Source organism: Pyrgilauda ruficollis, unplaced genomic scaffold (genome assembly GCF_017590135.1).
Source record: "Pyrgilauda ruficollis isolate IOZ18807 unplaced genomic scaffold, ASM1759013v1 scaffold2, whole genome shotgun sequence".
Classification (NCBI taxonomy): domain Eukaryota; kingdom Metazoa; phylum Chordata; class Aves; order Passeriformes; family Passeridae; genus Pyrgilauda; species Pyrgilauda ruficollis.
The window spans coordinates 19263824-19277588 of NW_024519206.1; the positions used below are offsets into that span (position 1 = coordinate 19263824).

At 37.9% G+C, this 13765-nt stretch overlaps 1 protein-coding gene across 6 annotated transcripts in view; it reads left to right on the forward strand.

Moving 5' to 3' along the window:
* The window catches only part of RBMS3 (RNA binding motif single stranded interacting protein 3), a 443451-nt gene that overhangs the window by 353544 nt on the left and 76142 nt on the right, over positions 1-13765 (forward strand). For all 6 annotated transcript variants that reach the window (XM_041466274.1, XM_041466279.1, XM_041466273.1 and 3 more), the window contains exon 8: positions 10715-10761. In XM_041466274.1, the coding sequence (XP_041322208.1) occupies positions 10715-10761 (47 nt within the window). The remainder of the gene's footprint in view (positions 1-10714; positions 10762-13765) is intronic.

The following is a 13765-nucleotide window of genomic DNA, read 5'->3' on the forward strand; positions in this document are numbered from 1 at the left end:
ATGAGAGCTGTTCCAAAAGAGAGAGATGTGCATCCAGATGTAGGGTCCATGTAAAAGTTTTCCGAAAGCTTATCTGAGCTGAGCTCTTCATTCTGTTCAAGACAAAGCAATTTACAGTAGCCTCAGCTGCATCATGTATGCAACATTTTAAAATAAAATAATCTAATGGTTGCTCTCTGTTCTGCTGCAAATAGTCTGTTACTGGAGTTTCTTTTCTGTGTTCTTTTATGTGAAGTGACTCCAAATGAAGGTGAAATAAGAAAGGCATTTTTTTGATTCTTCGAGACTGTTTACTGTTTTTGAATTTTATTACCAAAAAAAGACTTGAACAAATAAGGTAGATCTACTTAACAGTAGATCTTACAGTATGCTTTCTCATACATGGTGCTAGCTATGAAGGCTGAAGGACTTGCAAGTATTTCTATCCTAAACAACTATTCTTTGTGTTTATGCTTGAGCCTTCAAGGAAGAAAAAGTATTGGTCTCAATTGTGCTCCTCTAGAATACAAATTGTGGGGGGAGTGGGGGAAAGGTGTCTCTTTTTGGGGGGTTGGGGTGAGTGTTGCTATGTTTACTTCAATTTTACAAGGCAAACTGAAAAAAAAAAGAAAATTATTTGCTGTTTCTGAGTTACATGTTTCTAGAGTATTTCTGCTTTTTTGTAACTACTTGATTTTTCTAGCTGATACTTTTCAGACCATTAGGTTATGACATATATACTCTAGCACTATTGGTGAGCTCCCAAAACAAACACAAAGACCTTTTGAAAATGTAGAAATTTCTCCCACCATCCCATGGTTGTTCTACATGGTTCCAACAGCAAAGGGTCCATTTTTAGCTCTGTGGACCGAAAAATCCCAGTGTGACAGCCACGTTTGCTACAGGTCATTGCAGCAGTCTCCAAAGGCTCATTGCACTATCTTACACCGTATGTCTCAAAAAATTGAGTTATCTTCTCAGGAGCCATTATGGTTTGTCATATTAGGGATCTACTGAGGAACATGTGCCCAAGAAGTACTTCAAGCAGTAGACTCAGGTCAGCCTACACATAGCTTGAAAAACTAAGATTTATGTGTAGGAGACAACAATAAGGTCAACAATCCATATTTTAGAGACCTCTAAATCCCTGTTTAAAAAGTAAATGCCATCATAGCTATTATCTCTGATGTTTTATACTTCCTTCAGTTCAAATCAATAATAAAAGAGAGTATAAAGTTAAAAGCCAGCAAGTCACCATTATGCCTGTGGCCTCAGGGCATCAGCTTATTTCATCTCATGTAGTTCATTTGTTGCTAGTGGAGTGGTGCCTATTAAGCCCAGTGATACCCTGGTGACCTGGAGGCAGGGTGTGGTTGGTGTGCTTGCAGTATCAACACTTAAAAACTGATTTTCAGTGCTGGAAATCATAATTCCTTGTTGTTGATCACAGTCAACTACAGAGCTGTTGTCATGGTATAATGTACAAACATGAAAAGATGGTAAAGACACAAACTCAGAAATATTTCAGGCTACATTTTCTCAAATTTTCTCTGTTTACTAACATATGGTTAATACCTTGCTGCACTTTGGTTATTTACTACCCAGAGCATTAAAGACAAGAATGCATGTTCTCTTTTAGGGGCCCTCATTTACTGAATTTCTTCCCCACTGTTAATTTTCTTATTTCCAATGTAAAATCTTTCTGTATAGTTACTCTTTTATTTCATAAGCAATAAGGTTTTTCAAACTCTTTGTCCTTTAACAATCTTATTCTAAAAACACTCCACCATTCAGTTGTTCTTTAGATAGCAGCACTTGTGTAACCTTCCTGCAGTTACTTCTGTAGGTTTTAATTTCTTTTAATTTCTTTTTAAAAGAACAGGCGGTGAGTAGTGAAAAACAACTGATCTATGGCAAGTGTCATAGTTCTGATGACAAGAGCTAACTTCACCTCTGCTCTTTCTTGGTTTCTTCCCCAAAGAAAAGTATTGAAACAGCATCCAGGAGATTACTCCCTTAGTGTTCCCACCCTGACCAAATCCTGCGGTATCTAGACCAAGATGTATTTTGGCTATTGTTCAGATAAGCCTTTGCATTCTTGAACACTTTCATGAAGGGTATTTCTAAAACCTCTGAGGTTTAACCAGCATTAGCACTGAGCGTGCAGAAGGATTATTTCTCGGAAGGGCAGTTCCCAGAGAAATGACGGCAGCAGTTCTGTCACTGGCCTCAAACTTGAGCCTGCAAAGTAGAGAGATGGACAGCTGTGCCCAGTACTCTGCTGTAGGGAGGGAATGGCAGGAGATTTAGTGGGGAGGAGCAGGTTTGCTGTAGTGTTTTGTCTCTGGTCATGCTGTTCTCAGAGGTTTTGCTCTCTTTTGTGGAGAGCTTCTATGGAATTTTATAAGACAGGATTTCTTCTGTTTTTTTGTGAAGTTGTCAGGTCATAGTGCAGAATGCGGTAGAAAATCTTATTCCTATCTTACATCTTTGTAGATTGCTTCATAACCATACAGAAATACTTTGATTGGCTGTTAAATTGCCTGCCCTTTTAAAGTCAAATATTTAGGAATACACTGAATTTCTCTAGGGATTTCTGGGAGATCTGGGGGGGTGGGTTTGGTGCTTGGTTACTTGGCCAGTTGTAACCAGGGAAGAATGCCAGATCTTGAATAGTGCTTTCTAGTCCTTACCCTTACACTCTTGTTTGGAGTCTCAGGAAATGTTCAGCAGATTTATTGAGACATTTAACTGAGTGTTTGTGATGGTTGACCAGTTCTAGACTACAGAGCTGAGAGCTTATATTAGTGATGGCTTTACATAAGGCTGTCAAATTAGGCATCTAATAGACAGGTGCAATAAATGTACAGTGAAACCTGCAAGTGTTAGAAATATTTGCAGTGAAATTCTGACCCAGCAACTGGCATAATTTCTGCACAAAGTTCAGTAATTTCTTTTTTGGGCTAGTTTCTCCTCATACTGGTTTTATTAAGCACTCTGTTTCAAAACTTAACCTGACAAGACTGTATCAAGATGGTGATAGAGGATAATCATATTCAAATTCTGTCTGTAAAATATTCAATTCAATTTATCTTTAAATTGCAATTGACAGGTCTAGAGGTGAGTGACATAAACCTCCAAAATAGTTTTAGTAAAAAATGCATCCAGGGAATCAAGTGTAGTCAAAATGAGATCAGATTGGGTTAAAAACTGCAACATAAATTTTGCAACATAATCTTCTATTGCAGATTTAATGAAACCTTTTTTTAGTTATTCAGAAATAAAGTCTTTTGATACATTTATTTAAGAGCAGGTTTATTTGAAAATTACATGGTAGACAGGGAGAATTCTGCCTAAAGTTTATTACTGTTTTCTACAAATTGTAGCTTTTCTACGTCTGGTCAACCCATTGTGATTAAGGTTTTTTAAATGGTCACAGTATTTTGAACTCTTTTCATATTTCATTTGCAAGTTTCTGTAAAATTTGTGCTATTTAAATAGTTGCATTGTCTTGTAAGAGAGTACCACCCTTACGGTGTTGTTGCATGTATCACAACAATGAGATGCAGCATTGAATGCATTGAATTTGGTCTGATGTCTATAATGATATTCAATAATTGCCATTGAATTTGGTCTGATGTCTATAATGATATTCAATAATTGCCACTAATAATTCTTCCATTGATTGTTTTTTTGCTTCCACAATCTAAGTCACATTTTTTATTTCTAAAGAGCCAATAGGTTACCTTCCTTTCCTTCCCTTTCTTCTCTTCCTCCTTACTCTTTTCTCCTTTATTTTCTTTCAAGCTCAGTTTGTGAAATATCCAAAGTATTAAACATGTTTTTAATTCTTTCTTTCAAAAATAAAATGACCTGGTAGTTTGGGAAAGTTGCTTTTATAACAGTTTCTCTTTTTATCCACTATTCATTATAGCTTTGCCTAATGCAAACAGCAATTTAGAGAGAAAAACATACAATAGGTAATTGTAGACACTTCCCAAATTTTTTTATAAAGTCAGTGCCAGTAAAGGGCTGAAGCAGTTGATCCTGGTGCCAATGGTCTCTTCTTTACTAGCAGATGCATTTAGAAATGATTAGTAGCTCTATTCCAGGCCTATTTATAACTCAGGCATGGATTGTTTTTATGCTTCCGAGGAGATAGGTACTCCTTAGTTGTGTTCCATAATCCTGAGTGTCTAGACCAGTAACTTTTCTTATACCTAGACAATTAACTTTTCTTTGCTGTGAGAGTCAATTCCCGGTTCTGTCAAGATAAGCACCAGTACCCTCATATGTAAACCACCCACAAAGACTTTAATATATTTATTTAGCATGTCTGTAAGTTAAACATTGGCACTTTGCATGGGTATTTTCAACAAAAGTTCAGTTTAACAAAGAGAGGCATTGAACCTGAAAAGAAGCCCTCTCTCCAGAGAAAGAGCAGGGCAAAAGATAACTGACCAGTAGGTGAAAAGATCTAGAATAATGACACAAGGTGCTGTAGCTGTGGGCAACATTTTGAAAAGATGCCTCAGTGGCGAGATTACCAAAGACCAGTGTGGATTTTTAGCTTATAAAGTACACAGAAATATTTTAAACCAATAGCCTACGTGAAATCACTGTCAATGCAATCAGGATTTTAAAAGGGCCGTGGTCCAGTTAAAATAGAATCAGCAGTGTACCTGTCCTTAGAGATCAGTTTTCTTTGTTTTCATTTTAGCTTTGAATTTCTTTCTCTGGTGAAAAATGTCATGCCATTTGCCCTGGAGATTTTCTACAAAGTTGGGTTTTCCTCCAAATTCAGCTGCTATAACAGTGTTTTCTTAGGCAGAATAAACAAATGTTGGAAACAGGAAAAGGACATACCTTTTTCTGCTGTATCCCCAACAGATATCAGGAGTGCTGCCAAACCCTACAAGTCTTCCCAGCTCACTACAGCACACACATCTAATGCGCAAATGTGAGCGTAATACACAGCTGATAGAGCACTGGATCACACTCACAGCAAAATGGGGATGTCAGATCCCCAAAAGCAGATCATTCATAGACCTGAAGATGACATGATTAAATGTATTGACTGGCTGTGGAAACAGAATAGTTGTGTTATATTACATATGTTCTTTTTCGGTTTTGTTTTGGTGGTTTTTTCAATTTTGTAGTCTTTGACACTTGTATTTTAGCTAATAAGATGAGTTGAAGTGGGAAGAAGGAGACTCAATCCCAAGAACAGAAGCTATGTATGTCAGACTTCTCTTCCAGCTCTGTAGGACAAAAGGGTTTCTTGTCATTCATTTGGGTATCTGAACTTGTTATTGTGTTTATCAGAGCAGTCTCTGATGTTCTGAGGTTCATGAATCACTTCCCAAGTTTGGCATCTCTAGTATATACTTTCCTCTCCACAGCACTTTCCCTCTCAGAATCTGCAGCTGCTTAAGGAAATGCTGGGAAATGCTCCATTCCTTTCATATGCTTATAGATATCCAAGAGGTGTCACATTTATATTCTAGGTTTCTCCTTCTCTAAAAAGGAAAGGTGGGGGCAGTTATTCACAATTAAAGAAGTCTTTCTAATAATGTTGAATATTTCTGTCAGAACTGTTTAAATAATCAAAGAAAGGAATTCTGCCAAGTTAACTTTACTGGTGACTGAACTTATTTTATAAAATCAGTATTTTGCATTAATCTCATCTGGGTTGATGATTTCTTTTCCCTACTCTCTTCTTTCTTCAAAGCATTTCAATAAGGGTATCTTCTGTAAGGGCACAAGAGATCCTTGTGTTGTGATGCCTGGCAGATATTAGTGATGGAAACAAAATATGTACAGGAATCTGAGTGTTGAAATTTCAATTGATTCCACTGTAGTAGCCAAGAGCACACCCTGGGATGGCAGTCCTCCAGTGTGAAAGGGCAAAGGTCTGAGTCAGTGGAGATTCAGAGGAGAGACTTATCTTTTAGTCTTAACTCCCACATCAGTTCATCACAGAAATCCCTTAAGTGCAAATGTACAATGTTACCTTTCCAAATTTCACCTTAAGGAGGAGAAATCCTTCTGATTGGAAAGCCCACCAATCCATGGATTTCATCCCTTTATCATTTCCAGGCCTCTCCATTTTTTTCCAATGGACTGTGGCCGCCTGCACAGCCCTAGATCCTGCAGTGGCAGCAGCCTGCCCTAGCAGAGGTGCTCCAGCACTAGGCAGAGGTTGGCCAGGACAGGTTTGAGGAGATGATGTGGAAGTCTCACCTCTGAGGAAGAGGCATAGCACATCTTCTAGCAGGTTGATGTTGTGGTGAATTTTTGTACAGTGTTGGAAAGACTCATACACTGAGAGTAGATATGGGGATATGATGGTGAAGTTGTGCATGAAAGCAGCTTCCCAGCAGCACAGAAGATGCTGGGCTGCACTGAAGATGCACAGAAGAAATTGGTAATTTATAGATATTTATGTTTGCTGGAAGACAGATACTGCGCCGGTAAGTTTTTTCTTGTGAGACATCACAGGTATTGGGTAGAGAAATAATAAACCCACTTCATTTCACATGATATTGAAGATCAGATAATTTATGTTCAAATGATTAAAAGGAGGGGGAAAAAAATCAAACCAGAAGCAGGACATCTTGTCTTTGCCCATGGAAAAATTTGCACAATAAAGTGTTGAACAAAAGGCCTTCAAACTTCCTGGGGAAACACTTGTTTTCCAGATACTTTTTGATATTTCCTGCTCTCTGTTGAATGAAAGAGCTTAAATTTCAAGACAGGTGCAGACTGAATCTCTTGTTCTTAGAATCTCTTTCACTGATGTCAACAGTTAGAAAACTGCAGCAAAAATAACAAAAACTTTCATTCTTTCTGCATGTCCTTTAAGTTCAGACACTTTAAAAATAAGAAATAAATAAACTCATATGGTATAAGTATCTTTTATTAAAAATCAATATTTTTAACAAGCTGAGTTAATTTCTTTGTCACCTTTCTGAACAGACCAGTAGTCATTAAGAATGACTTCTATTTCTATTAGTGTGTTTTCATTCAGTGGCTGAGTCTAGAGCCATTATCTGGCTGAGTGGCATGAAAATTATGTGGTTCAGTTGTTCCTTAATAGAAGATTTATCTGACAAATACTTTCCTAAAGTCGCATTCTATCATCAGTGCCACTCCCTCAGTGTCATTTTATCAGCAAGTGTCACTATGAGAAGAAAGAATAAGACCCTCACCTTCTACTGAGACATGAGCAAACCAGTGGGTGAGAAGGCCCAGAAGAAAACAGTCTCAGCACAGCAGAGGACTGCTATAGAGGCATCAGCAAGTGCTTGGTGTAGTTCAGCCTATATTAGCACTATGAAGGCTATATTCAATTCTGATTTTAACAAAATGAGCTAGACTGCTCTCACACAGAAGTCTGAGGGCCAACCCTAATATTCCGCACTTGGTATTTTTGGAATTCCTGTTTGTCTGCTATGGAGGAAAGTTCAGATAATTTTCCAGTAAGTTATTATTGCTGATCAGTTTTTATTCCTGATGAATTAGGATGCTTCAGACCATAAATCTTTGACCGGTCCAGGCTAAGTGCTGCCACTCCTGGGCTTCCAGCCAGCATAATTTTGTGGGGAGATATTATACAACTTGATGAGGAAGAAGTAAATAGTCCTGTGTTAGCAGCTATTTGAAATAGCAGCTGTTTAAGGCTATGCAGCAACGGGGGATATTAGCAATATTACTGGGCCAGCCGTAGGTGGTTACCATATGCACATATTGCCACACGCTGTGTCCTATTTGTCTAATGTGAGAATTTTCATTTACTGGTAAATGTGTTGGTGATATTTATAGTGGTCACTGCTGAAGTATTTGAACAGATTCTTGTAATCTGTCTCCATGCAGGATGGATATGGGACGTGGATAAAAAGGAGATGAGTGTCTAGCTTATCATATCTTGTACTCTTCAGGATCACAGCTGTGTCCCCTGTTCTTAATACCAATATAGAGAACCGAGTTTGTGCAGTTTGTCTGCATGGGCCTGCACTCAGGTCTGGGTGTGATGGGATTGGAGGACGAGCTGAGTGTCCATGCCATGACCATGTGCTCAAATTTCCATGAGCAAAGTAAATGAAAGCAGCACAAATGTGTTTGCAGGTCTCATGTGAACAGCAAGTGAAAGAGCTGCTGTAGGTTTTCATTCCTGCCCCTTCATTCTTATTTATGTCAAAGAAACTAGAATAAGACCAGTAGTTTGTTTTCACTTTTCCTCTCAGACCCACCTACTTGGTTGCCATTTTATTCCCAGTCACTAATGCTAGCTGCTGGATATGGTGAGCCCTGATCCAGCAACTCTAAGGACAACTAGATCTAGAAACTCCTTAATTTAGAAAACTTGGATATGTCCTTTCCCAAGAAATTATAATGGTTTTTTTGTTAGTCTGAGTAGACGTGAGATGAGAGGTAAAATGTAAACACCTCAATTTAAAGGGAGCATCTTAAGTTATTTTAAAGAGTATTTAAAAAAAATGTTGGAATTAATTTTTCTGTCCTTCTAGGGCTTGTACATCATATTTAAGTTGCCTTCACCGGTGCAGGAATAGAAAAAGAGACCAATAACAAATTTTATATGTGTTGAAAAGAGAAAGGAAAGCAAGACAGTATGTTTCCTTGAAAATGTATTGCAGCCAAAAAGTTTTCTTTTCTCTTTTGTTTGGAAATTTCTACATTTCCTTTACTAATTAACGCAACCTTACTAAACAGTATAATGTGCTGAGCATGCACAAGACATCAGAATATAAAACCAAGTAAGGGATTACAATTTTCTAAGCTAATTTATTTTTTACATCAAAATCATTAGCGGGTTAGGTGTTCCTAAATTCAGTTCTCTGACATTTAAAACTTGCAGAAATAGCCATTTTACTTTTCTTTGTATTAAATCAATACTTCTTTCAAAAATAGCCACATGTACTTGGACTTAGTCTCCTGAATTATCCTTTGCTTGGGAGAGACTACATATTTTATTAAAACAGTGGCATTTTCATAAAGCAAAACATTTGCCTTAGCATCTGCTTAAAAGAATAATGAGAGAAATATACAAATTTAATAAGGACACGAGCCTTTTTTTGGCAGCATAAAGTAGTGTGAAACCTGGTCTTTCACATCAGAAATTATTTTTGGCCTCTGGAAATTTGGACCAGCTCCTCTTAGACCAGTTTGCAGCTGCTGGGCTAACCCAGCACTTCCAGGAGTGCTGCCCACTCTCTGCCTGCTTGTCACCAATGCATTTACCCTGGCTGCTCACCTGCCTGCCTGGGAACCAGCCAAGCCCAGGCGCTCTCCTGACCTGTCTGCGCAGCCATCTGGAAGGGGGCAGGTGCCATTATTCAGAAGTGCTTTGGTAGATGGCTTTAGGGGCACGAAAAGCTCCCAGCAGGAGCACAAACCATGCCACGTGGTTGGTAAAGCATCTGTCCTTGAAGAAAATGCTGCCTGTCTCAGGCAACAAGCAGAGGATATGTATGAAAAATGAAGAGGAATACAGTGGTTTGGGGTGGGATGGTGCTGTGGCATTTTTTCAGCTGCTCCCACAGGGAGAGCAGCACTTTGAGCAACAGAGTTTCTCTCTACTGTGCTTCATACCCTGCGCAAAGGACAACTTCTTTCCATCGCTCGGTACTCTTGGTAGTCTCACATTGGAAAGCATTTCACAAAGGGAGGGATAAAAATCGATAAGGAAGGCAAAAAGTCAAAGCAAATGCAGTACGTGGGAGGAGAGATTGTCAGTTCCATGTCTTTAAGTAAATGCTGGGGGGAAAAAAAGGTCTTTCCTGCATGACCTTGACTGCTATCTTGGAGCATAAGGTAGAGTGCTTAATACTGTCTGCAGCCCAGCTCTCTCACTGCCTTTCCTGTGGTACCTGTGGATATGTCTGCTAACCATGGCAGTGATGACAGTTGTTAGCTGGACAATGTTTTGACACTGCCAAATCCTTCTGCACAGGTCACGGTGTGCCTGGTGGTAAATGGCAGCTGAAAAGCTCTGTGTAACACATTAACAAATTCTTTTGCTGTCCAGACACTTGAAGTATTTTAAAAGCCTTGTTTGAAAGCTCAAGCTTTTCTGCTTCACAGCCCATTTTTTGTTTCTTGTCTCATGATAATGAATTAACTCTTAACTACGAGTTACACCTCACAGAAACTGTAGGCAGGGGTCATACAGGGTGTGACCTTTGTAGGAAAGATGAGACTCCTTCCTGTGAAGCTCTCATGAAGTTGGCTTTGGAATATTTCCCAACCATCCATCTCACAGGCAGCAGCAGGATTTGGGCCTGTCTTGCTATAGTGAGTAATCAGCTGTAAAATCATTAATCTCAGTTGAGTTATTAATTGATACTGGTGCAAAAAAAAACCCCACCATTTTCCCTAAATGTTGTGGAAAGATGGCAACCAACAGACTGAACAGATCTGTTTCTCAGTGATCTCTCAGGCTGGGGAGGTACCCAATCTGTCCGTGCTGCTTTTGGCCATCTGAGCTTCCCTTGAGAATTTAGATTTCTATTTAAGTTGCATACAGTTTTTATTCATATTGGTTTTGAATATGTTTCATGTTTGTTTTTTTTTTTTCTTTTTCCTCTTTTCCTTCAGTAATAATAAAAATCTGTTTTTCTTCTTTGAATATGTTTCATGGGTTTTTTTTTTTTTCTTTTTCCTCTTTTCCTTCAGTAATAATAAAAATCTGTTTTTCTTCCCTAACTATGCGCAGGCTGGCATGGCTTTGACTTACGATCCAACAGCTGCTATACAGAATGGGTAAGAAATGCATGTTTTCTTATGTCTTTTTTAAAATTATTTTGAATGTCATCTTCTGTTTTCTCTTTCTGTAGTGAAACTTTTTGAAAAGCAAATCCACTCAGTCGTATTTTTTCTGAAGCATATAATGCTATATTGTCATGTTCTTCTTTAGTTTTCCTTTTCTTTTTATCCCTTCTTGTTTGCAATATCCATTTGAATGGGAAGTTGTTTTTTTCTAATAGTTTCCATCTCTATTTGGCAAATGTTAGTAGATGTCTTTTTAATCTCTCTTTGTCATGAAGTGGAAACCAGTAAAGTTTCCCTTTACTGACTTGGCTTTTGTTAAAATAATCATTGAAGATTCCAACGTATTTTGAATAATAGAGCTGTTACTTCATCTGGGGTTCTTTCTGCAGGCTGGCTTCCTTCCATGTCATTGTCTGAATAAAAATACCAGATAGGGAGAAAACCTTAAATTAGTGTGTGAGCAGATGGGATTTAAGGATAATATTCTGAGCAACACTCTTCTTTACTTCTCAGCTACCATTTGTTGACACGAGGAATTGCAATTTTTTCTCAAACCAAGCAGTGAAATTACATAATCATATTATTTACCTGCATGATTACTTTTCCAATTATTTCGTAAACTAGAAAAACATATCCTTGAAATTTAGCTCTCTTTTCAGCTAGGTTAACAACAATTGGAAAAGACGCAAGAAGTTCATCCCTGAACTCTTTGACAGTCACTCTCTGATCAGAGAGATGTATGATATGATTATCAAATTCCATGCATACTCCTATCTGTGTTCTCCAGCTGAAGGGGAGAATTTATTGATATAGATAAGAATGGGTTTATTTGTTAAATATTTGTTAGGGCACTGCTAGTTGAAGCATTTAGGAAAAAAGCCCTAACATATTCCCAGTAGTTTAAAAAAAATCAATAGTAATAGTTAGTCTATTTTGCTTAATTTTCCTTTACAAGGAGTAATTTTGTAGGGCTTGTGATAGTCCTGTGTTGTGGAGGAAGAGGCCAAACTCAGAAGAATAAAGAGCTTGTTTGTAATTGTGATTTCAGAATTCTCTGCTTCTAGTTCCCTGTTCTGACCTCCAAACAAGTCATTCTTCTTTATTGTCGTACTTTTCAGCTGGCAAAACATTATAATCTATAAATAAAAATATCATTGGTTCATAATACACCAGTGTTTCATGTAGACAACTGGGCTTTTTGGGTTTTTTTTCTTTCATATAAGTTCCTGCATGTCAGTTGGTGAGTGTTTTGGAAACCATAGTTTGAATGACCCATTGAGACTAATATGATTTTAATTCAAGAAGAATTCTTTTGAAGTTATGAAAGTTATCTCAGAATCAGACATTATTTATATCAAAGAACACCTATGGTGTTCAGGCTGCTCGGGTGGTTTGGTCACTCAGTTGCTTGAACATGCTGTCACTGGTCATTGGGTAAAGAAATTGTACTAATGGAGAATTTCAGTTCTGCAGTTTTTTACATATTCTTTTATTTTTAAGGCAAGAAATAAATTAAATTACAGTACGATATCTCTCTAAGAGTGACAATTAATTACTACTTTGACATATGTCTTTTTTCTAAAATGTCAAAATATTTTTGGTTTTATCAGGACTAAACCATCATTCACAATGCTCTTGTGGTGAGATCTTGATTGTGTGCAGTATCATGAGGATCACCAGGACCCTTTTGGTCCAGCAGGATTTTTTTATCTCCCCATAGTAATCTCTACATATCCTGTAGTTTTAAGTTTTTTCTGTTTTTCATAAGCCTCTTTACTAGCAAGTACAGTGAAAATGTCGCTCAGGAGTTTTATTTTAATAAAGTCTGGGAGCACCGTGATGCTTTGCTTGTGAAATGTGTAAATTTGATTTGTTGCTCGCTGACACAAGACACAGGCATCGGTGTGTGGTCATGGGGAAAGAGACTTAAAAGCTCTTAAACTCTATGAAGTAACACAGGTTAACTCAGCAAAGGGCATCTTCCTCATGGGAAGGGCAGTGTGGCACACCCACCCTGTGCTTAAAAGGCAGCAGAATACTTTGGCTGTAATGTGGGCCGAGCCACTAAGGTTTGCATGGAGCAATGTCACCCAAAGATGTGTAAAACAAAGGTCTTCTCCTTGTGCCATTCAGCTGGGAATGAAGTGAACAGAGTCTGGGGATGAGAAATGTAAAGATACAAAGTCAAGGTGATGATTCAGAAGAGTTATGAAGCACCAACAAACTAATTTAACAAAATTTAAAAAGAAATATTAAGTGCCCATGCTGACGTTCACTAGAATTCTTTGTAGGGTTGATAGATGCATTTGGATGCATCTAAGTTGTAAATGCACACAGGATTATGTGGAGGACAGAAGCCTACTAGAAAACCATGTCTCTGCAGGAGGTGTCATGGGGTGGTATTTAAAATTCACAGTTCCTTAAGAGGCGTGGATTATATTAGGTTTTGAGTTGGGCCATAACCAAACCTCAGGGAAGAATCTGGACTCTTGTTTCCAAATGAAAAGGTAGGTTCTTATTGTTCGTGGTGTTGTACAATCGCTTTTATTACCATATAACTACATATTTGCCTTCAAAATCTATAGCAGAAATAAAACAGGGTGTGAGAGAGGTTCTCATTAAAAATGACTATGATTTTTTCCTCTGCTAAGAAATAGATTATTTTCTTCTGAGTCTATTATATTGTAAAGCTCGATTCTCCATTTCATTATATTGTTTTTATGCCTGTGTAGCTCTGTTTAAGCATCCAGTGGAGTTACATCAGCATAAAACTGGTATAATGGAGTGGAGAATCCAGCCCGTAGTGTACCATAGCACTGCAGTATGAGGTACTGAAGATATGTATGGTAAGCACACACTTCAGTAGATAAGATCTTTTCACTTGGCAACCACTTTGCCTTTTTTTTCTATTTTATAATCAGCCTTTCTGAATTGTGTTTACAAAGGTACTCAGGCTTTATTTTGGGGAGCAGTGTGCCTGTTGTAATATGCTATT